Below are 25,246 nucleotides of genomic sequence, written 5' to 3'. Positions count from 1 at the left end.
TTTTTTTTTCTTTTTGATTATTACTAAAGTTTAACAAAAAAGTTCAACATGAACATGTACAAGACGTGATTTTTATATTGTAGTAAAACAGAATCTGTGGCAAGGGGACATGTGGAAGCAGTTAATTTATCTGGTGAACATTCTTTATACTCATTCCAAGTCTTCTAACATGATTATAATATTTCATCGAATTACCACCATTCCAATATTGTTCTGTTGCCCACTAGTTGCCATCTCCACACAATTCATCTATCACAAGATTTGTAAAAGGATCAAGTCCCCATAATAGTCCTGGGCACATCTGCCACCATTTAATTTCAACAACAACTTCTTGTCCATAAATTTTTCAGTTTGGGAAGGTGAACTTTGCTCATAATGCCTACTCAGCGAGTTCAAAGAAGCCTCCCCAGAATTCTTGAAACTAACGATAGCCTTACAACAATCCTAGGAGCATTTATTCAAGAAAAATGGCTGAATATCCATAAGAACAGCAAGCTTTGTGGTATCTTAACGTACCCTACCCTGTCTCTCCAGCTCAGTAGTAGCCTTGAAAACCAACAACTCTGCAATCAAAGTGAAAATCAGCATATGGTTACACTAATATCAGACAAAATTGACTATCAGACAAAAAATTATTACTAGAGACAAATAAGAACATTTTGTAATGGTAAGAGTCAATCCATCAAGAAGACATAAGAATTATAAACATATATGCACATAACAACAGAGCCCCAAAAGCAAAACTGACAGAGCTGAAGGGAGAAATAGACAATTCAACAATCATAGTTGGAGATTTCAGTACCCAATTTACAATAATGGATAGAACAACTAGACAGAAGACCAGCAATGAAATAGAAGACTTGAACAACACTGTAAATGAACTATACCTAAAAGACATCTAGAGAACACTTCATCTAACAACAGCAGAATGTACATTCTTCTCAACTGCACATGCAGAATTCTCCAGGATAAACCACTGAACAAACTTAAAAAGATTGACATCACACAAAGTATGTTCTTCAACAATGGAATTAAGTAAGAAAATTTGGGATGCCCAGCCTAAGACACTATTTTTCTTTAAATAATTCATTTACTTAAAAATACATTTAATTTTCAGAGATGATGCAACATTCAACTTCTTTCCATTTTTACCAAATTTGTTAAATATATGCTACCAATAAATATTTCAAAAAGCTATTTACTAATGTTTTCCTTAAAGCAGGTATGTTAAAGATTTTTTACAAAATAATTCCATAGGAAATAATTTGTTTCTGTGTTTACATAAAATTAATAGGGTTTTTTAGAAAATACTTCCAAAACTAGTTTGGATCTCTGGTAACATATATAATATAAAGTTTTACTCTTGTGTTGAAATAAACAAAACAAACAAAGAAAAACCAAGACAGAAATTTCAAAACAAAACTCCAACTATAGAAGCTAGAGTGCTTTTCATGGTGAACTGATTTTTGGTTTTGTTTTCCAAATTCTAGATTCTCTTATTTATGTTTACATTTTTATTACAGTTTTTAAATTTTATTTTATTTTTGTGGTAAAAACACTTACCCTGAGATCTACTCTCTTAACAAATTTTTAAGTATACAATATATTATTAACTATAGGTGCAATGTTGTACAGCAGCTCTCTAGAGCTTATTCATGTGTTTAACTAAAACTTTAATAACTCCCCATTTATTCCTTCCTCCCCCTAGCCCTTGACAACCACCATTCCACTCTTTGATTCTATGAACTTAACTATTTTAGACACCTCACGTAAGTGGAATCATGCAGTATTAACCTGTTACTGGCTTATTTCATTTAGAATAATGTCCTCAAGATTCATCCACATATTGAAAATTTTTTCTTTTTTTTAAGGCTGAATAATATTCCATTGTGTGTATACACCACACACACACACACACACACACACACATACACACATCACATCACATCACATTTTCTTTATTCATCTGTCAATGGACATTTAGATTGTTTCCACATCTTCATTATTGTGAATAGTGCTACAATGAACATTGGAGTATTAATATCTTTTCAACACCCTAATTTCAATTCTTTGGATACCAAATCCAAGCAAAAACACCACAATGAAGAAAACTACAGGCCAATATCCCTGATAAACATAAATGCAGAAATCCTCAACAAAATACTAGCAAAACCAATCCAACAGCTCAGTAAAAGGATCATAAACCATGACCAAATGGGATTTATTCCTAGGGTACAAGGATGGTTCAACATATGAAAATTAATTGATGTGATACAACATATTAACAGAACAAAGGATAAAAATCACATGATCATCTCAACAAATGCAGAAAAAACATTTGACAAATTTCAACACCCTTTCATGATAAAGAAATTCTCAACAAACTAGGAATAGAAGGAAAGTACCTCAACGTAATAATAAAGGCCGTATATGAAAAGCTCACAGCTAACATCATACTCGTCAGTGAAAAACTGAAAGCCTTTCCTCTAAGGTCAGGAACAAGGCAAGGATACCCACTCTTGCCATTTCTATTCTACATAGTACTAGAAGTCCTAGCCAGAATAGTTAGATAAGAAAAAGAAATAAAAGGCATCCAAATCTTATAAGAAGAAATAAAATTGTCCCTGTTTGCAGACGCCATGATCTTATACAGAGAAAACACTAAAGACTCCATTTAAACATATATATTAGAACTAATAAACTAATTCAGTAAAGTTACAGGATACAAAATCAACACACAAGAATTAGTTGCTCTTCTATACATTAACAATGAACTATCTGAAAAGGAAATTATGAAAACAATCCCATTTACAATAGCACCAAAATAAGAAAATAGGAATAAACTTAAGTAAGGCAATGAAAGACTTGTATACTGAAAACTACAAAATGTTGATGAAAGAAATTAAAGACACAAATGAAAGACACCCTGTGTTCATAGATTGGAAGACTCAAGTCAGGTATTTTCTCCTAGGCACGTTGACAACCAACCAGAGTCCTGCTAATAAGAAAGCCTTAGGAACTGGATGTTTGGTAGTAACTAACAGTCTCTGCCACACCCTTCTGCCTTCAAGCTGAATCATTGCTTCAGGAGCAAAGCAAGAGCTCATGTTGGGTCTGATTGTAGAGTAGCCCACCCTGCTTTTCTCAGATAAACTTCTAACCTAGGAATCAGAATCTCTGCAGGTGAAATATTGGGACCTTGTATTTTTTAAACACCCAACTGCCTCCCTCCTTCACCTGAGGACTTAAGGGCCCTTTCCTTTCACTTCTAATCACATTCTACTTACCATTTCCTCCTCCACAGATCAGCCATGGTCCAACATTTACGTGCAGCATCTCAGGCTGTGCCGTGAGCCCAGCCATCCATTTCTCCTTCACCAGCTACAACTTTGGGACCTGCTTCATCTACCAAGCTGGGATGCCCCCATACAAACAAATCCTGGTCATCACCAACAAGGAAGAAATGCCTGTGAGGTAAGCAGACTTCCCAGACCTTCCAGATGGTTCTGCAGCTCCTTGTGGGTCCCACGGCCTTCACACAGATGAAGTCCAGCCATGACAGAAAAATAAGATTATGAGAATGAGTCAAACACAAGTAGGCACGAATCCTGAGTCTCCTTTCCCCATCACTAATACTGGTAGTTGGATAACCGCAAGCTACTCTGCTAAAAATCCTCTTCTTGAAGTGAGCAGGGCAATGCCAAATGACCTGATGAGAGGTTTGATGGCTTCCGTTTATTTTCCCCATGTAACAGATGAGGAAACTGAAGTTTGGAGAGTTAAAAAGTGAAATTCTCAGGCCAGTGACCTTACAGTAAATGGTGGATTTATATTGAGCCTAAGCCTTCTGATTCAAATCCAGCCTCTCTGCACCATCTCCATGTAGAATGTTCCAGTCCAGGTTTCTGGGCCCTACTACAGACCCAACAGACAGACGCTCCAGAGACTGACCCGGGGGCCTGTGTTTATCCAGAGCTCTCTAGATTAGTACTATGCAATAGAACTTTCTTTGATGATGAAATGTTATAAATCTGCTCTGTCCAATATGGCAGCCTATAGCTATCTGTGGCTATGGAGCACTTAAAATGTGGCTAGTGCAACTGAGGAACTGAATTTTTATTTTATTTTATTTTAATTAATTTTAATTTTAATTTAAACAGCCACATGTGTCTAATGGCTACCATATTGGATAACACAAGTCTAAATTCGAATCCCAGCTCTTTCCTAGCTATTTAACCTTGGGCAAATTTTTTAAACTCTCTGTGCCTCTGTCTCCTTGCCTGAAGTGGGGGATAGTAATATTATCTTCCCTATAGGGCTATTAGGACGATCAAATTAGTTCATCTAGAGATACTACTTAGAACAGTGCCTGGAACAGTGGAAACGCTCAATTATTATTATCTGCTGCTGCTGTGGTGATGGTGGTGGTGATTATCCTGAGTATTAAATTACAAGAGTGTTGTGTAACTTTAAATACTAATGAAAAATCTTATCTACATACACACTTTATTACATGATTTAATTTAACCTGAGTCTTACAGCATTACACTCTATTTATTGGCCTAGCTATACTCCTTCTCTAAGTACTGTAAGGCAGACAAGGAGAGTTAGTAATGGAGAGGTCTAGGAGCCTTCCTACCCACAGGTGAAGTAGGGTGGACATGACCTTTGAAGATCCCTTCTGGTTGAGCAATTAGTAAGAATAATGATAGTTCACCTTTATGCAATGTTTCCTCTGTGGACTGTTTAACAACTGTTTTCGTTACTTTATCTCATTTAATTCTCATAACAACCTCACTTTACAGGTAAGGAAACAGACCCAAATGGGCTAAGTAACTTTTCTAAGGTCACATGGCTAGCTAGTGATAGAGCCTAGATCCAAGCTCCTGTGTGTCTGACTCCAGCCTCTCTCTACTGTGCTTTGCCACCCGATTACTTCGGGAAGCACTTCCTTCTTAGGAGGGTACAAAACATGAATTGCATTATCAAGAAAGAGAAAATGAAGGGTGAGAAGAGCACTGGGCCAAAGGGCCATGGGACTTTGAATTTGAGGCCGGTTCTGCCAGGGTCTCAGGGTGTGATTTGGGGTAAGTTATTATAACTTGACTATGCCCAGGAGAATGTGGGCTGGATATTGCTGAGGTCCCTTTCAGCCCTTAAATTCTATGACTCTGGGATGGCAGGGCAGGGGATCTAACAGGATCTGGCTCAGAGAAAGGGGACGGAATCAGTCCCTCTGGGTCAGGCTTCTCAGAGCTTACGCACCTTCCTCCTCATTTTCTCCAGCATAGATTGTTTGTACACCAATACCAACTACCTCGAGGTGAACTTCCACGTTGATGTGATAAAGCCAGGAAAGGCACTGGAGATTCCCATTACCTTTTACCCTCGAGAAAGTATCAATTATCGAGAACTCATCCCCTTTGAAATCAATGGGCTCTCACAACAAGTAGTTGAAATCAAAGGGAAAGGCACCGAAATGAAGGTAAGAGACGTTTGGGAGATCCTCAGACTGTCACCTTCCTTCTCGCTTTTTCCAGTCATCTTGGCCCACCTGAGCCCATACACCCTTCCTCCCCTCTCCACATCCTTTGCCCCCAAGCTGCTCTGTCAGAAGCCAGCAATCCCATTGAGGGGTGAACTGTCAAATCAGACTCAAGCGAATCATAGAGCTTACTCAATCCTAAACTTCTTTACTGTATCAGAGGATACAAGTAGTAATCATAGGCCCTGGAGAAACATTCTTTTTCTTGGAAAAGTTTGAGACTATCAGAGGCAGGATCCCAAGCATGTTCTTTTTCTCCCACATTAGGGCATGTTTTGGTTTCAGGTTTAATAGGCAAGATTTGTTTTAAGCATGCATGCAAACATATGTTTCAGTTAGGGGGACATCTTTCCAACACCAGTGATTATTAACATTCTCCAGCCAGCCACAGGTCCCAGGATTAGATTTGATTGAGGGTAGTCCTTCTAACCAGGTGTTCCTAATATAATCGAAAGGGAATGGCCCAGTCCTCCTACAATCCCTTTCTTCCCAGTGTCTGGTAAACATTTAAGGTGTCTGTCTGGTGGGAGTATTTGTATTTAATGGAAGACCAAAGACCTTCCAAGATTCTCAGGCATGCATAGGACATTTCAGCAACCTTCCCATCAAGCCAGAGGAACAACAGGATGATGCTATCTGGTGTGTCTGTGCCTAAGCCAGTGACAGGGTCTCCTCTGATGTCATTGAGTCATTCATGTGTTCATTCTTCCATTCATTCACTCATTCAGCACCCATTGTGTATTGGGTACTTTGGGGCAATCCAGAGGTGACTTAAACATGTTCTCTGACCTCCTGGAGCTTACAGGATGGTGCTGGAGACTCTTGCTTTTATAGACAAAATGGAAACATGTGAGCTGGGTATAAAATTAGTGAGAGGGAGAGGGTGCAGTTTAGTGACTGATCAAATGACAGAGACCAATGGGTGCTGCTCACTGTGGGTCACTGCCATCCTGGGGGGCACGGCCCAGTCTGACCTACATCTGATCCAAGCCAACATTTTGTTCAGTGCTTTAGATGAGGATTTTGAAATGTATTTACTTTTCCACCTCTACTGCCACCATTCTAGTTCAAATCACCATCATCTCTCATCTCTCAAGGCTTTCTCTCTTGCCCTCTTCCAGTCTGTCTCCACAGAGGAGCGAGCTGAGCACTCCCAGAATACCCATTTGATTGAGTCTCTCCATGCTTCAGTGGCTTCTGACTCCTCCCAGAAAAAAACCTGACCACCCCTCCACACTTAACCTTCTCAACTCTCCCCCTGCTCCCAGCCACAGGCCTTCACTGGGCCCCTCCCTTCATCTCAGGGCTTTGCCACAGGTGCCTCCTCCCCAGGGATGCTCTCCAACCACACCCACCTACCTACCCACCCACCTACCTGCTCTGACTCAAAGTGACTAGCTCCTACCCTTCCTTTAGTTCTCAGTGTAAACATGGCTTCCCCGGGTGGGGGGTGGGCCTCACCAAACCCCCAGTCTAGCTCATCCCCCTGTAGTATGCTCTCCAGGTACTCTGAGCTTTTCCTTCATATCTCTTAACCCTGTTGTAATTATGTAGTTGTGAGATGAGTTGTTTAGTGGGCATTTTATGCACATAAATGTTTATCGAGTGAGTGAATGGCCATCCATTGTGAAGAAAACAGAACACTGAAAGAGAGGGACCCCGTTAGCTCACCGGGGTAAACATGTCATACTCATTTTTCTCATTAACTAATGAACCCTCCCTCCCTGCTCCCTTTCCTGTCCCACAGATTTCAGTCCTCGATCCAGCCAGTAGGATTGTGAAGTTAGGAGCTGTCCTGCCAGGACAGGTTGTGAAAAAAACGGTTTCCATCATGAACAACAGCCATGCCCAGCTCACATTTAACCAATCAATCCTGTTCTCAAATCCAGAACTCCAGGAACCCAAGGTTGGTGCTCGGGCCTTCCAGGGGTACAGGTGACTGTGCTAGCAACACTAGCAGCTTCAGTGTGCCACCTCTGACCATCTCACAGGAACAGTGTAGGGTTAGTGCTTTTATCCCCATTGCACATATACGGAAACCAAAGCTTAGAGAGGCCGCGTACCTCTCTAAGGGCAACAGAGTGAAATCGAAAAATGTGGGACTCAGTGGACCTGGATTCTCTGTATATAGATCTTCATTGCAGAAAAGCTGAAAAAGATGGAAAATCAGAAAGGAAAACATTTTGCCCATAATCTTAACCCCAGAAATAATCACATTTTGGTGCCTATCTTTCCAGTGGTTTTTTTCTACACATTTATTTTTTACAAAAATAAAATTATAATGTTCATATTCTTTTAAAACCTGCTTTAATCGTCTAGTAATATGTTATAAACATGTTCCATGTCCTTCAATGTCATATGTTCATTTCTACCTTCTACCTCCACAATGTAGATAGACCAATTCTCTATTTCTCTCATTTCAGGTGTTTCTAATGGTTTATATTATAAACAACATTTTAATATCCATGTAACCAAACCTTTACGTGCATTCATGACTCTCTGCTTAAGACATATTCCTACAAGTGGGCTGTTGGATTGAAAGGAAGAGTCATGTTTCAATACACATTGCCAGTCTGTCCCCTGAAAGGCTGTCTCCCCTTACACTCCCATCAGCTGTGTGAAAGAAGCATGCTTGTTGCTAAATCCACATCCTCGAGTTCCTGGATGGAGAAGCTACCGGTCCTGGCTGCCTATTCCCCATCTTATAGTTAGCAGTACTTGGATGGCCCCTGGAAAATGAACCAAGTGTGTTTCATTTTAAGGGCGAACTTATCCACCCCTTCATTCAATTCATTCTTACATTGACTCAGTAAATATATGCTAGGTGCTGTAAATATAAAGGTGTGCCTTAGCTTGGGATGCCGTAACAAAATACCATAGGCTGGGTGGCTTAAAAGGCAGACATTTATTTTCTCCCAGTTCTGGGAGCTGGAGGTCTGAGATCAGAGTGCCAGCAAGGTCAGTTTCTGGTGAGGGCTCTCCTGGCTTGTAGACAGCCACCTTCTCGCTGTGCGCTCACACAGCAGACAGCAAGCAAGACTGAGCTCTCTGATGTCTCTTCATATAAGGACACTAATCCCATCACGAGGGTCCCACTCTTATGACCTCATCTAAACCTAATTACCTCCCAAAGGATCAGGAGGGGGTTGCTCAGAAGAGGACTGGGGGCCATGGAAAGCCTCACAGTGGAGAGAGATCTGTACCGAGTTTTATAGGATGAAGAGGTATTTCCCAGGCAGACAGGTTGGGGAGGTTGTTTCTGGCAGGCAAAGCTGTATAGTCTGGAAAGGGTCAGTGCTTTTGGAAATGCAGGTGTGATTCAGTGTGGCAGGGGAGCTGTGTATCATCTGGGATACAGAAAAATTGACTGTAAGAGGCCAGGCAAAGCATGAGACCCAGGGGGTGTCTCAGCCCAGGAGTCCACGGTGCCCATTTTGCCATCCAGAGTAAGAGGGCAGACTTGTTGCTTCCCTTATTAATCCAAATTATAATCCTCAATTCCAATGGGTCAGGCCCCTAACAGTTTGGCCATACACATTCCGCTTCTTGGGGTGATCACACTCAGGCTGCCAGAGTGACCTGTACTGACACCATCACTCAAGGAACTCAAGGATGAAAACGGGTTTGGCTTCCTTAAAGCTGATTCTGATTTGCTTTTTACCGGGACAAAGGGATAGAGATGCCCATACAAATTCAAACAGCAGTTCTCACATTTTAGAATACATAAGTCACACAGGGCACTTTGGAAAATGCAGGTTCCAAACTCCCCTAAGGACACTTATCCACTTGGCCTGGGGTGGGACCCAGAAACCTGCATTGTAACCAGCACACTGGAGTGTGTGACACAGGGAGCCCAGGGAGCGCTCCTCAAAAAAGCACCGGAGCACTGAGCGTTTTCTATTTCACCTTGCTATTTCCGCCCCCAGAGAGTAGGGGTTATTTGCAAGGGGCTGCAAAAAGAATGAACGTTTATTGAATATCTATAATGTGCCGCACATTTTATGTCAATGATCTGAATCTAAGTTACAGGAAGTTGAAGTAACTTATCAAAGATGACACAGCTGGTAAGAGACAGCAGAAGTGAGATTTGACCCCTAGGCTGTTACAGCCCCTGCATCAAGACCTCCGGGAATGGAGGCCTCAGATGGTCCCCTGCCCTGCCCCCAGCTGTTGAGTCTCATTGTCATTTTGTCCAGGTCATCACCTTGATACCCTTTCAAAACATCACTCTGAAGCCCAAAGAAACCCGTAAGCTGGAAGTCATCTTTGCCCCAAAGAAGCGCATCACTCCCTTCTCCGAGGAAGTGCTCATGGAATGCATGGGGCTCCTGCGCCCCCTCTTCATCCTCAGTGGCTGCTGCCAGGCCCTGGAGATCTCCCTGGACCAAGAGAATCTTGCCTTCGGGCCAGTCATATATCAGACGCAAGCCACACGTCGCATCCTCATGCTGAACACGGGCGACGTGGGTGCAAGGTAGGAGCTGGAGCAGAGTGCTCGGGCCTTAGAGTTGAGTCAGACATTTGTTTTACAAGTGTGGCCACTTTTGATTTTTTTTCCCCTTTCTTTCACATATCCTCCCTTCCCTGAAAATGTGACAGTTGGTGGCCTCTCCAGGGTGATCACTGCTGCTGTGATTACTAAAATTAATATAATAGAGAGCATTTGCTCGGTGCCTGTTATATACCCTTTACATGGCTCATCTCATTTAATCCCAAAACAATTCTTTGAGACTGATACTATGATCCATTTTACAGATGAGAAAACTGAGGTATAAAGAGATTAAGTCACTTTTCCAAAATCTTGCATTTAGCAAGAACTTACAATGCGCGGGTGCAATGCTGAGCATTCTTACGTATAAGACCCCATTTGACTATCCCTGGACCCTCTAAGGTAGGTACTATATTGTCCCCATTGCACAGATGAAGTTGAGGCTCAAAATGGCCAGGTGGTTTGCCCGAGGTCACACAGCCAGGAAGTGAGAAAGACGGGACTGGAACCCAGGTGTACCTGTGGCAGCTGTCCTTTCCAGGCCCTTCTCTCTTGCTACCAGGTGTCCACTCCAGTTGCTACTTGGACGTGCCGCCATATCTGTGCAGGCTACACACCTGCAGGGAGCACCCTTCACACAGACTCAGTGTGAATGGTGCCCTGAGGGTGTGGTGTGGCAGCCCTGGCACTGGAAGCACTTGTCTCACAACCCACCCTCTTGTCTCCCGCCTGGACCAAGTGCCAGACGGCAGAGGGATGACCACACAGGGCCATCGGAGCCCAGTGCCACCAGGAGCAGGTGCAACTCTCATGTGAAGGGATCGTCTCCCTCCTCCTGGATCTGACCTGAGAGGCAGTGCAGGGCGTGGTTAAGGCCATGGTCTCAGGAGGCTTCTAGTCCTAGCCCATCTACTTGCTAGCTGTGCCACCTTGGGTACACATGTGTAAGCACATTCATGATATGTTCCCCAGTGTGTCACTGTGGGCAGTAAGATAAGGTGCAGCCACTTCCCACCCTGCTCAGCTCTGAGAGGGAGCCGAGTCAACATTAGGGAGTGCCCTGATCCTTGTCCCTACCTGCCTCTGCTTTACTTGGCCATCTTTCTCCTCCCAGGTCCCATGGAGTCCACAAGCGGGGTAGAGGGGGAACCTCCAAGTTAAAAACCTAAGCAAAGTCTTGTTCTCAGCAGCATTGCAGACACCCCCAGGCTACTAGTAAACTGTCTTCCTTGTCTCCTTTTGTCTTGGAAAAGGTTTAAATGGGATGTCAAAAAATTTGAGCCTCATTTCTCCATCAGCCCAGAAGCAGGCTATATCACTGCAGGCATGGAGGTGTCTTTCGAAGTGACCTACCATCCCACCGAGGTGGGCAAGGAGAGTCTCTACAAAAATTTGCTCTGCTTCATCCAGGGAGGCAGTCCTCTGAGCCTTACCCTCTCTGGAGTCTGTGTGGGACAACCTGCCATAAAAGAGGTCAGTAAGTGCTGCCCACACAAGTGAACTCAGCCAGGCCTTCCAGAAACAGGTGGCTCTGTTCAAACAGTCCTCGGTGCCCCCATCAAACATTCAGACCTGCTCCCTCCCCCACAGGGCCTTTGCACATGCTGTTCCCAGTGCTGGAATATTCATTTTCCCCTCTTAATGTAGTTAATTCCTATTCATGCTTTAGCTCTCAGCTCAAGCATCACATTCTCAAGGAAACCTGCATTGACATCTCTGTCTACATCAAGCACTGTTATAAGCTGTGAGTGGAGTATGAACACCTTTAATGTTTTTTGGGTTTTTTAAAATGGCCTTGGGTTAACCCTCTGCTAGCTCTGTTCCTAGAAACCTAATCGTGCACTATCAGCTGTGTTCCTGACAACATTACTTACGGTAAAAATGACACCTGATCTCCATCTCTGTAATGTTGTTATTTCAAAAATGTTATGTAAATGGAATCATACAGTATGCTATGAGCATCATATGTGCAAATCTTGGCATGAACCTCTGCTTTCATTTTCTTGGGTAAATACCTAGGAGTGAAATGGCTGGGCCATAGGGTAGGTATATATTTACCTTCTTAAGAACCTACCCTTTTTCCAAAGTGGTTGTCATTTTACATTCCCACCAGCAATGTCTGACATATCTACTTGCATCACATCGTTATCAACACTTGATATGGTCTGTTTTTTCTTTTTTAATTTTAGTCATTCTAAAAGGTATGCAGTAATATTTCGTTGTGATTTTTTTCTTTTTTTTTCTTTCTTTTTTTGTGGTTTTTTTCCTTCAGTGTGATTTTTAATTTGCATTTTCCTAATAAATCGATGGCAGCTCTAATAAGTACCTAATGACTAATGATGCTGAGAATCTTTTTAGGTACTTGTCATCCATTTATATCCTTTGTTGAAGTGTCTGTTCAAATCTTCTATTTTTAATTGGGTTATTTTGTTATTATTGAGTTTTGAGAGCTCTTTATGTTTTACATTTAGAGCTTCAATCTGCTTAGAATTAATTTTTGTATGTAATGCAAGGTATGGATCAAAATTCATTTTATTTATTTATTTATTTATTTATTTATTTATTTATTTATTTATTTTTGTATATGGATAGCCAATTGTTCTAACACCATTTGTTGAAAACATTATCCTTTCTCCACTGAATTGCCTTTGCACTTTGGTCAAAAACTAATTGATCATACATGTGTGGGTCTATTACTGAACTCCACTGATCTATTTGACTCCCTTTACACCATTGGTCCACATTACTACGTTCAATGGCCCGTTCTCACTCATCTCACTTGACCTGTTGGTAGCATCTGACACCTTGAGCAAGTACTTCCTCTTTTAAACAGTTCCTTCACGCGGCTTCCAGGATACCACCCTCTCCTGATTCTCCTCCTACCTGATTAGCTAGCTGCTCCTTCTCATCTCTTCTTCTGGTTCTTCTTAACAGTGGAGTATGCCAGTCAGGAATTAGTCCTTAAACTCCTTCTCTTTTCCAAATATGCTTTCTTCTTAATAATCTCATCCACTACACTGACAACTCCCAAATATGCATCTCCAGCCTGAACCTTGTCTTGAGCTCCAGATTTGTAAATTCCACTGCCTGTTTAAGATGCCTGTTTTTTTCCAGGTGGTAAATTTCACCTGCCAGGTGCGCTCCAAGAATACACAGACCATCCTGCTTTCAAACCGCACCAACCAGACCTGGAATCTGCACCCCATCTTTGAGGGTGAGCACTGGGAGGGGCCCGAGTTCATCACTCTGGAGCCTCATCAGCAAAACAAGCCCTATGAGATTACATACAAGCCCCGTACCATGAACTTGGAGAACCGCAAGCATCAGGTAGGCTGCGCTCCCTTTCCTCTCATCAGTTTCCTGGCATGGCTGGAGGGAGGCGTTGTATGAGGGAGATCAGGAGACAGAGTTTGGCGGCTCAGAGAATGTTAGAAAAAGAGGGAACCCCAAAACTCATGTTGGGACAATGGGGACTCGTGCAGATTATCAAGCCCAAAGCTTCCCTTTTGGTCCATATGTTTTCATGGATGGGGTATTCTCTTGGAACCAGAGGCTCGGTTCTGAAATGGAGTGCTGGACTAAGCATCAAGCAATTAATATTTAGCTTAATTGCAGAAATAACTCTGAGTGACTATAATAAAAATCAAAAAAGAAGCTACAATCTTCCACCCTATCTTCTGATATCTTCACTACCAAGGCCTTATTCAGATATGGCCTTGGCTGCCATAATAGCATCCCTGATTTTTCATTCTGTTTATTTTCACTTTACATTATTATATCATGAGAATTTTTCTTCGTGATAATCATTTTTAATATTTCATTGAATGAGAGTTCCATAATTTATTTAACATCCCCCAGTTGTTGAATGTTTAAGTTATCTCCAAATTTTCATATTATAAATGGTTCTAATATATATGTGTATGTATATATGTAGCTTTCTTCTCTGGAGGGCTTTTCTTCGGACGTTCCCTTAGGTGCAATTCCTGGTTCAAATACATATGAACACTTTTATAACTCTTAAAACATATTACCAACCTGCTTTCCAAAAATGTTATGCTTATTTGCAGAGCCTCCATTAATCCTGTATCACCACCATGTCCGAGAGATACTAATAAAGGTATCTCTGTGTCATTCTGATGGCATTTCTTCCTCTCCTTAGGGCACCCTCTTCTTCCCCCTCCCAGATGGGACTGGCTGGCTGTATGCACTGCATGGGACTTCCGAGCTCCCCAAAGCCGTGGCTGTTATCTACCGCGAGGTGCCATGTAAGACACCGTACACTGAGCTCCTGCCAGTCAACAACTGGCTAAACAAGCCCCAGAGGTGAGGGAGTGAGACAAGGGGGTGGGGCAGAGGGACAGAGGGAAGACCTCCATTGTCTAGCCGGGCCCTTCCCTGGGTCAGGGTGTAAGTTTCCTGATGTGGCCCGGCACTGCCTGAACCCTAAGCCTCCAGAGAGTCTCCCGTTCAGTGCTCTCAATGAATGGCCGATTACCTGTAAATGTCCTAAAACAGTGCCTGGCACAAAATAAGTGCTCAATAAATGTTAGCTGTTATTACTATTACCCTGACAATAATCATGGTGGTTATTTTTGGGTGCTCTGTCTTATCATCTACGCCACTGGCCAGAGAAGGATGTCTCTTGGATCTTGTACTTGCAGTGGGAGTAGAGTCGAATGCAAGGACCAGAGGAGCTTGAGGCCAACAAGCCTAGTCCTCTTCTTTTATAGGGAAGGCTGGGAGAGGAAGGCCGCCTGCTTAGCATTGTGGATAAAGGCCCAGACCTCAGTTTGAATCCTAGTTCTGCCAATAACTAGTCATGTTTCCTGAGCATGTTATCTTCCCTCCTTTGGCCACATTTCCTCATTAGTAAAATGGAGATGGTAATGATACGAGTATGTACCCCCGACAGACATTATAGGGATTAGATGCCTATAACACATGCAAAGCACTGACTCGGTACCTGGCACTTAATAGGTGGTCAGTAAATGGTCGTTACTGTTATTCTTAGTGACAGTAAGGGCTACAACCCTGGACCCATGTGTTTTTCATAAAATCAAGAGTAGAATAGCACCTTTCCTTCTTTCTTTTGGGCAAACGATGTCATTTTCTCTATCCTCCCTTCTTGTGCTCCTGTGCTCCCCCAGATTCCGGGTCATTGTGGAAATCCTGAAACCAGAGAAGCCAGACCTAACCGTCACCCTAAAGGGCCTTGATTACATTGATGTATTGTCTGGCTCCAAGAAGGACTACAAGCTGAACTTCTTTTCTTACAAGGAAGGACTGTACAATGCAAAGGTATCCACATGTCAAAGGCACTGCCCTGGGACCCTGGAGGCTTGACCCTGAGGTTGACAATCTTGGTATTTAGGGAGTGAAGCTATCCTGCAAATCCTGGTGTTAGGGAGTGAAGCTATCCTCCAAATGCTGGTGTTAGAGGGTAAAGCTATCCTGCACAGCCAGCCTGTCCTTATCCTGTTGAGCTGACCTGGCAAAGGCATTCAGGATTCTCTACCTCTTTAAGATGAGACCAGATTACAAGGCCAGCCAGCCATCATGTAGGTCCATGCCAAGCCTCCAAGGCAGCAGAATCCTGAAAATCTTTATGTAGTGGGTAACACTGGACCAGCAAATACCAGACCACAATAATAACACAATATCTCATTTTCTGAGTGCTTATAGAGTGTTCAGCATTGTTCTGAGCACTCAACACAAGTATCTATAATAGTAATGTCAGGGCCAGGATTCAACTCAGAACCATCTACTCCAAGACACCACAGGAAATGTTTCTCCTAATTAGTTCAATAAGTACCTATTGAGCATATATGCCATATACTATGAGCTGGCAATACAGCAATAATCAAAAATAGCCACAGTCCCTGTTCCCATGGAACACACAGTCCAGTGAAGGAGATGGACATTAGTTGAATAACTGCACTATGAATGTATAATTACAAAATGAGGTCAGTGCTTTGAAGGAAATGAGCTCACAGGAGAGGTCAGAGCTGAAGATAATATATGGCAATTAGCCATTTATCAATAGTATTCAGAGCTGTGACGGAAAATGGAATTGCCTAGGGAAAGATTTTAAAGTGGAAAAAATAGAATCTAGAACACATTTCCCCCCTCCAGAAGAGATACTGGCAAAACCCACCCAGCAGCATGTCACCTCTTCTACAATCACGGAGGTCGGCTGCTCCACTCAGATCACATTCACAATCAGGCTAACAGAGAACCTTAAAATCAAGGAATCACAGACCATCTGAAGGGAAAGAACCACCATAAAATAGAAATAACCAGCTCAACAAATAAGAACTCCTGAGATAAAAGAGTTATTATAGCAAACAGAAGAGGACTTTTAGTGAATATTATAAATATCCTTAAGAGAATAAAGAAAGATAATGATACCCATGAAATAAGAACAGGTTGTTATGGAAGACAATCAATTAGAGACCCTGGAAATGAAAAATAGAATATTTTGAATAGAAAACCATAGAGGAAGGCTGAAGTGTAATGGACTCTGAGGAAGACATTTCTAGTAAGTGAGGACATAGAGCTGAGTAATGTCACCAGACTTTAGCACATGAGCACAAAGAAATATCAAGAATGAGAGGAAATAATAATAAGTGTTGGCGAGGGGGGCGTGGAGAAGTTGGAGCCATTGCTGGTGGGAGTATAAACATTACAGCTGCTCTGGAAAACAGTCCAGCAGTTCTTCAAATGGTTAAACACAGAGTTACCATATGTATGAGTCACCAGTCTCACTCCTAGGTATATACTCAAGATAAGTGAAAACATACGTCCACACAAAAACCTGTACATAAATGTTCATGGCAACATTACTAGTAGGAGCCAAAAAATGGAAGCAACCCAAATGTTCATCAACTGATGACCAGATAAATACAATGGAAGATTATTTAGCAATACAAAGAAATGGAAATGAAGTACTGATACATGGAACACATGGATGAACCTTGAAAACATATGTGCTAAGTGAACAAAGCCAGTCACAAATGGCCACATGTGGTATTATATAATTTTATTTACACGAAACGTCCAGAATAGGCAAGTCTATAGAAATGAAAAATAGTGGTGCCTAGGGCTAGAAGGGATAGGTTAGGAGGAAATAAGGAATGATTAATAATGGGTGCATGGTTTCTTTGGGAGGAGATGAAATGTTCTAAATCAAGTAATTGAACTATAAATGTGTAATTATGAAATGAGATAAGTGCTTTGTGAATATAGTAAAAACCACTGAAATGTAAACTTTAAATGGGTGAATTGTATCTCAATAAAACTGTTTTTTTTTAAAAAGACATAAACTATAAATCCAGAAGTTCTAATATCCATCTAACAGGAGCCCCTGAAAGAGACAAACAAGATAATAGAAGGAAGAAACTACTCTACAAAATAATTGGATAAAAATTTCCAGGGCTGTTGGAGAAAGACTGAGTCTTCTAATTGAAAGACCCCACCAAGTTGCCAAACAGGTTGAATGAAAGACTCACATCTAAATACATGGGAATAAAATTTCAGAAAACTGGAATAAAAGAGAAAAGTCCTGAATGATTCTAGAGAAAATAAAAGGAAATGATAATCACAATAACATCTGGTTTCTCGTGGCAACACTGAATACAAAAAGCAATGGAGGAAGCTACTCAAACTACTTAAAATGATTTTCAGTCTAGAACTCTTTTTCTGGACAAAACTGTTATGAGGGCAAAATAAAGATATTTTTAAACATACAAGGACTCAAAGTAACCCACCCATATACACAATCCCTGACTGCAAGAAGTACTATAAAATTAAAACTTTTTAAATTAGCAAAATTTTTAAAATTAAATGAATCCAAGAGGAAAGTACAAGGATATAATGAACAAAGAATCTAAACTAAATGGATAAGCTGCTGTCTCTATGGCTTAGTTAGTTAATGTGCCTGTCTCATAAACTGAACTGATAGGTAATTTTAAATAATTGTTGGAAGGCAATCTGAAATATTTCAGATGACCTCAGTATAGGAAGTAGCAAGGGGAGGAATAAAATAAGGCAATGAAAATTTTTTTCTCAGTTGGAAACAAATGGAGAAATAAGAGATATTTTCTCATTCATAGACATGGGTAGGAAGAAAATAGAGACATTCATAAGTCATAGATATGAACAGAAAGCTATATAAATAAAGATATGTATTAAAATGTAAGTATAAAAATTTTTGAATAAAAATGACAGTGAACCCAGATCACAGAATCTCTTTACAGTAAATGCATTAAAATTAACAATAACAACAAAAAGGGTTTTTTAATCAAAAACACTTTTGGTTAGGGCCGGCCGAGTGGCGCGATGGTTAAGAACTGGCTTGGGATGCCAGAGGGCGGGCCCCAGTTCGGATCCCACATATGAAGGCCAGTGACACTGGTCTCCACAACTAAGACGCTGAACAACAGCTCAGCCTGGAGCTGGGCTGCCATGAGTCACCGGTGGCAGCGTAGGCTGCAGCCCCTGTGGCAGTGGGTTGCCATGGGCTACCGTATGTAGCCAGCAGCCAGCGTGAGCTGAGCGGCCGTCCAGAAGCCGGTGACTGATGTGCCTCGCCCGGGAAGAGCGCAATGATGGTGCCAACTTGGGCCAGTGAAGCAACGTCCTCCACAACTAGACTGAAGAACAAAACGACAGCAACTTGTCTGTTCCCCTTCCCCCAATTCCCCAGCACTGTTCCCATCCTCCCAATTCCCCAATAAAAATCTTTAAAAAAAAACAAAACAAACCACTTTTGGTTATGTAACTAGTCCTCCCAACATAAAAAAAAAATAACCATAAAACTGGACAAAATATCTGAGGCAAGTCTTCTCAGTCATTGGACAACAGGCAACATAACACTGCAATTCATCAAAGAGAAGGAACTTGTGAGTTCCCATGATTGTCCTGGCTCTCTGCCTCGGGACAGTTTCCTGACCACAGTGCAGTAACCTAGAGCCTAAGCAAAGCAAGGCAGTCTCAGTGAACTGAAGAGGCAGAAATCAGAGTTTGGTGCAGCTGAAATAGCTGGTCCCTACAGAGTAGAGCACAGAGGGGAGGAAGCAGGATACGGAGCGGGTGGGAGAAAGAAAGTGTATATGGGAGTTCCCCTCAAAGTCCTTGGCTGAATGAAGGTTGGACTGCACATGCACGGGAAGAGACTTCATAAGATTTACCAGAGAGCAGCTGCTACGAGGTTGATAAATAAATAAAATATGGTCTTAAAGAGTGGGCAGATAAAGAATCTCAGCAGAGAAATAGAAACTATGAAAAAGAACCAAATGGATATTCTATAACTGAAAAGTAGAATAAAGTGAAATGAAAAATTCATTGGATGTGCTTAACAGCAGATTGGAGAAGTGAGAAGATTCATTGAACTTGAAACAAATCAATAGAAAGTTTCCAACCTGAAGAATGGAGAGAAAAAAAGATTGAAGAAAAACAGCCACGGCCTCAGGAACCTATGAGAAAATATAAAATGGTCTAACATGTGAGTAATATGAGTCCCAGAAGAAAAGCAACTGAGAATGGGCAGAAAATTATTTGAAAAAAATAATTGCTGAAATGTCCCTGATTTGATTTGAAAAACTATAAAAGTGATTTACAGATTCAAGAAACCTGGCAAACCTCAAGCAGGAGAAATACAAAGAAAACCATGCTTGGGCATTCCATAGTAAAACTGCTGAAAACCAAAGGGAAAGAGAAAGGCTTAAAACAACCAGGTTTCAAAAATATATTACATAGAGGGGGGGACAAGTGATGAGAATGACCACTGACTTCTCTTCAGATGTAATGGAAGCTGTCTGCAAAGTACAGCAAGAAAAAGAAATTATCAACCTAGAATTCTTTATCCACTGAAAATATCCTATAACACTGACAGTGAAATAGACATTTTCAGATAAAAGGACATGAGAGAATTTATAGCCCGCAGACTTGCATTAGACTTGGGTCTTCTGGAAGGAAAGTAGAGCACTAAAAATGGTAAATAAGTAAGTAAATATTAAAATATATGTTTTTCTTCTTATAACTTTAAAAGACAAAAGACAGTTTATAGCAATTAACATTGTAAAGTGGATGTTCTTATGTACATAGAAATAAAAGATATGATGACAAAAGCACAGAAGATGGGGTGGAGAGGTCAATGAAATTATACTTTAGGAAGGTAATTACATTTGTGAGGTGGGAAGTATAAGGTAAAAAGTGTCAAGGGTCAGTTGTAAAGTGGAAAGTGACAAAATACTGACTGCAAATTTTGACAAGTTCAAACTTCATGTTGTCAGCTCTAGGGCAACCATTAAAAATCTGCTATTTAAAAATTTGGCTGAAAAGCCAGTAGAGGAAATCAAATACATCCCAAAAGATTGCATATTGATCCAACAGAAGGCAGGAAAGCAGCAACAGGAGAATGAAAAAATGAGACAAATGGAAAAGAAATAGCATGAGGGCAGACTTTAACCCAAACATGTAAATACTTATTTTTAAATGTAAAATACTAAACACGCCCATGAAAAAGCAGAGGGTTCAGAAGCACTCTAAATCTAAAAATCTAAAGACAGGAAAAGGTTGAAAGTAAAAAGCCAGATATGTAAAGAGCTATTACTACCTAATAATAATAAGATAAACAACCCAAAGTATTATAAAGGGCAAGACTTGAATAGACTACTTCATAGAAGTAGATACGTGAATGACCAATATGCACCTGAGAAGATGCTCAACATCATCAGTCATCTGGGAAAAGAACTTAAACAGGTGAGCAGCTTGTTGATAACTAGTCAGTTGCAGGGGGAGGGGACAATATACTGCAGTTACAAGTGTGAGCTCTGGAATTGGTCCAACCTGGGTTCAAATCCTGGTCCTGACACTTCTCTTCACGTCACCCTGAGCAAGATACTTAATGTTGCTAAGCCTCATTTTCTTCATCTACAAAAAAAAAAAAACGGTGAGGGGAATAATAATGTCACTTTGTGAATTAAACAAGTAAATACTTCTAGTGCCTGGCACACGGTAATCACTCAGTAAGTGTTAGATGCTGCAGCCATTATTATTATTATTATTATTATTATTATTATTATTATTATTATTAAGTCCAGCAACAACAGGAATAGGAGTGAAGCCACTGTAGCATGAACCTCTCTCGAGGTCTTGCTTGTTCTCCAGAGCCTGTGGGGACACCTTCACCTGCAGCACTAAACAGTGCTGCCCTGGCCTCTTCTAAAGCAAGCTCAGGCTATGTAATATAGCCTCTCACCTGGGAGGAGCCAGAGCAGAATACCCAACAAGACAGGCTGGCTGGCAGGAATTCAGATAGGCTGGCAGGGCCTGTGTCAGCCTGGTACCCGCGCTTCATGTACCCAGGCATTGCTCACAGAGAGAATTCTGGACCCCCGGCTAACCCCTCCACTCTGTGCTTCCTCCCACTCTCCCTGTGAACTCAGGTGATCTTCCGAAACGAGATGACCAACGAGTTCTTATACTACATGGTGAGCTTCAGGGTCATCCCTTCAGGGGTCATCAAAGCCATTGAGATGGCGAGCCCCGTCCGGCAGAGTGCATCGGCCACCATCAAGGTGGAGAACCCCCTGCCCTACTCGGTGACCTTTGCCACGGAATGCAGGGTGCCCGACATCAGCCTGCCCTCGCAGTTTGTTGTGCCTGCTAACTCTGAGGTATGACCCTGGTTACCAGAGGGTCCCCTGATAGCTGTGACAGAGGCTCTGCCCATGGGGCCTCTCCATCCATGTTCCGCATCCCTGAGGTCAGGCCAGTCCTGGAGGTGGTCCCTAGTGTGCTTCTCAAGAGAGGACCCAGGACCTAGTTTTAGATTCAAAAAGATGCCAGATCTAGAAACACCTGGAAAAGTTAAGAGGGGTACAGAGGAGGCAAAGTGGGCTGGTTTGGACAGAGGTTCCCGGGCTCAAGATCAGTGTGAGCATTTGCTTGTAAAGCACCATTTGTGCCACCAGCCTGCTCTGAGGTCCCTGGATGGCAGGGGATGGGTGGGACATTCAGCATCACAGGAGTCTCTGTCTTCTCTTGCAGGGCACATTCTCATTTGAATTCCAGCCCCTGCGAGCTGGAGAAACCTTCGGGAAACTAGTTCTGTACAACAGCGATTTGGGTTACTACCAGTATGAGCTCAATTTGAAGGCCATGCCAGCACTGCCTGAAAAGCCTGTCCACTTCCAGACTGTTCTTGGCAGCGGCCAGAGCATCTTTGCCAAGATCATCAATTACAGCCGGCAGAAGACAGAATATTACTGCAGGGTGAGCAGCCCCTGCCCCACCCTCTGCCCCTCCCTTGCCTCCACGTATTTTTGAAGTCCGATCTCACAAATAATGGGAGGAGGACATAGGGGGTCCAGAAATGTGAAACTCAGGGAGTCAGGTGCTTCATCTAGCCTGGAAACTCCCAGCTAGAAATAAACAGCACAAGTCCGGGGTTCTTCCTGAAGGACTTTCTGTCTTAACAAGCTGGGTGGGAATGGGGGCAGCTTTGCTTCGCATTGTGTGCTCAGTGGTCAATGAAGGAGACAGCAGAGCTTCGTGGTCATGGGTGTAGGCTATGGAAGCCAGCAGACCTGGATTTGAGCCCTGGCTTCACTATTTTTCTTTGTATGAATAATTTACTAAAGCTCTCTAAGCTTATCTATAAATGGTGATAATACCCTAACCTCACAGGACTGCTGTGAGGATTTTAAAGTATGTGTATAAAACTGTTTTCATAGAGCCTGGCCCATAGTAAATGCCCCATATATGTTACCTATTGTATCAGTTGGAATATAGGTTTTACTACTGAAACAGAAACCTGAAACGACCACAAAACAGGAGTTTAGTCCTCTCTCAGATGACAGTGGAGGCCTAAGCAGCCTGGGCTGGGATAGCAGCTCCATGACGTCAGGCCCCAGGCTCCTGTCCGGAGGCTCTTCCCTCTGCAGAGAGTCGCCTTGGTCCACACAGACCACGACGGCTCACGGTGACATCTGCCTTCTACCAGCCACAAGGGAAAATACCACTCCTACTCACACTCCATTGAACAAAACTGCACAGGCCCACACCTACCTAGCAACAAGGGGAGCTAGGACATGTAGCCTTTACACTGCGTGGCCATGTGCCCAGTTAATATCAGGGGTCCCATGGCTACAGTCAAGAGGCACAGGCTTTTGATCCGTCCTATCAGTCAGGAGAGATGAGGTCATGCTATGTAACAAAGAGCCCCGATAGCTCGGTGGCTTAAACCCACAAAGGTTTGTCTTTCATTTGTGCTGTCTATCCAGTGAGGGTCAGCAGGGCACTCTGCTCATCACAGCCACTCAAGGATCCAGGCTGAAGGGCAACCACCATCTCAGATGTTTCCGGCCATAGTACTAGAGGGGTGAAAAGACCCCGCAAGGACTTGCATTGGCAATTGAACGCTCTAGTGTGGAAGTGACACCTTTCACTTCTGCTCACAACTAACGGTCCTCTGTGAGGAGTCAGAACGTTTGGTCTTTCATGTGCATGGAAGGAAAGAAGAGCCCGATATGGGGGAGCGGCACCAATGACTGCCATACCCACATAATCCAGCCACGTATCCTTGAGCAAGTTATTTAACATGTCTTGGCCTCCGCTTCTTTGTAGTAAAATTGGGATAATAATTAGCAGTATCTACTCTTCAAGGGAGTTGTAAGTGCATGGTTTTTTATAACCTGCCTGGCTGAGAGTGGAGGGCCTGGGGATGGGCCGGAGCTGCTGGTATCCCTTTCAGGGTCTTGTGTGAGCTAAGTGCCTTTGTTCCCCTTTCAGACCGACTGTCCAGACTTCCACACGGAAAAGGTCATTGGCGCAGCCGCGGGGGCTCAAGGAGGCACAGAAGTCAGTGTGGAAATCTATTTTGAGCCCAGCCGCCTGGGTGAGACCAAGGGCATCCTGAGCCTGTCGTCACTTACAGGCGGGGAGTATACCGTCCCCCTCTTCGGAGTGGCTCTGCCTCCCAAGCCACAAGGTCCCTTCCTGATCCGAGCCGGGTACAACATAGTCATTCCCTTCAAGAATGTTTTCTACCAAACCGTCACCTTCTCCTTCATAGTGGAGAACCCAGCCTTCTCCGTTCGTGCCATAGACTCTGTGCGGCCCAAGAAGGTCAACAACATCACAGTCTACTTTGAAGGAAACCCATCAGGCAGCAAAACTCCCATCACCACCAAGCTGATTGTGGCATGCCCTCCGGGGGAAGGCAGAGAAACAGAAGTTAAATGGGTTTATTATCTCAAGGGGATCACCCCTTAGTGGCAACCAGGATCAGCTGCATCAAGAAAAAGCCACCTCCTCAGCCTGAATATCTATGTATTGTTCTAACCTGGCAAAGAATAAAGAAAATAGTCAGAGTTCTTAAGGTACTGTGTTAGCCTCCTCATTCAATTATAGGGGCACTTATTTCCATATTATATGTATTCCAAATATATGTATGAAATATATATAGTCCACATTAAACATGGTAACTATACAAAACAGTTATATTTTACTTTGCAAGGGCAAGTCTCTGAACTTAGTTTCTTACCATACCCCCAAAGCTCAAGTACTATGGTAATCCCCATTTTTTATAAGATGACACAGGTATCACACTCATGACCTTCTATTGTTCAGCACTTACCAGGGCATGACTCTGGGGCACATGGTGGATTGTTTTTAAAATCCATGATGGCTTAAAGAGCCCTTAGACATGACTCTTTTGATGTGGTATTTCATTCTGCTTTCACATAAAAGCCAAAGAAGTCGCTATTTTTTCTTTTTTTTTAAATTAAAGTTTATTGGGGTGACAATTGTTAGTAAAGTTATATAGATTTTAGGTGTACAATTCTGTAATACATCATCTATAGAAGCCTCTATTTTCAAAGCAATGAAAAGATAACGTTAGGGCAATCACTGCAGGGACAAGGGCCAGGGATGCTCCCTCCATCTCTGAATTCCATTCCTGCTGCCCACAGAAAGTGCTCGCTGAAGGCTGGAGAAACACTAACTGAGACCCCAGTTCCCCACTCCCACCCCCAGCCCTGTGCACAGCGTTCAACTTGCAGAGCAGTGATTCTCCACCCATCAGCACATGGAAATCACCTAATTCTGGTCCAAGCCCCCCACTCCCCAAATTCTGATTTAATTGGTCTGGGGAGTGGTGGTGGGGGCGGTGGGGGGGGGGAAAGGCGGGCATCATTTTCTTTTTTTAA

General features: G+C 42.5%; 1 protein-coding gene and 1 pseudogene across 1 annotated transcript in view; one reads left to right on the top strand and one right to left on the bottom strand.

The window, feature by feature from the left end:
* HYDIN (HYDIN axonemal central pair apparatus protein) overlaps positions 1-24,526 on the top strand; it is a 355,182-nt gene extending 330,656 nt beyond the window's left edge. The window contains exons 73-83 of the mRNA XM_019653707.1: positions 3,305-3,474; positions 5,287-5,485; positions 7,293-7,451; positions 9,742-10,019; positions 11,288-11,507; positions 13,149-13,361; positions 14,194-14,357; positions 15,182-15,332; positions 21,482-21,712; positions 22,086-22,310; positions 23,829-24,526. Of these exons, the coding sequence (XP_019509252.1) occupies positions 3,305-3,474; positions 5,287-5,485; positions 7,293-7,451; positions 9,742-10,019; positions 11,288-11,507; positions 13,149-13,361; positions 14,194-14,357; positions 15,182-15,332; positions 21,482-21,712; positions 22,086-22,310; positions 23,829-24,311 (2,493 nt within the window). The 3' untranslated portion in view covers positions 24,312-24,526. The remainder of the gene's footprint in view (positions 1-3,304; positions 3,475-5,286; positions 5,486-7,292; positions 7,452-9,741; positions 10,020-11,287; positions 11,508-13,148; positions 13,362-14,193; positions 14,358-15,181; positions 15,333-21,481; positions 21,713-22,085; positions 22,311-23,828) is intronic.
* Positions 151-363, bottom strand: LOC109388972 (small nuclear ribonucleoprotein G pseudogene; annotated as a pseudogene).
* Positions 24,527-25,246: the final 720 nt, after the last annotated feature.

This window comes from Hipposideros armiger, unplaced genomic scaffold, assembly GCF_001890085.2.
Source record: "Hipposideros armiger isolate ML-2016 unplaced genomic scaffold, ASM189008v1 scaffold_9, whole genome shotgun sequence".
Lineage (NCBI taxonomy): Eukaryota > Metazoa > Chordata > Mammalia > Chiroptera > Hipposideridae > Hipposideros > Hipposideros armiger.
Note: the sequence above shows the minus strand (reverse complement) of the source record. Positions and strands in the feature narration are given on the sequence as shown.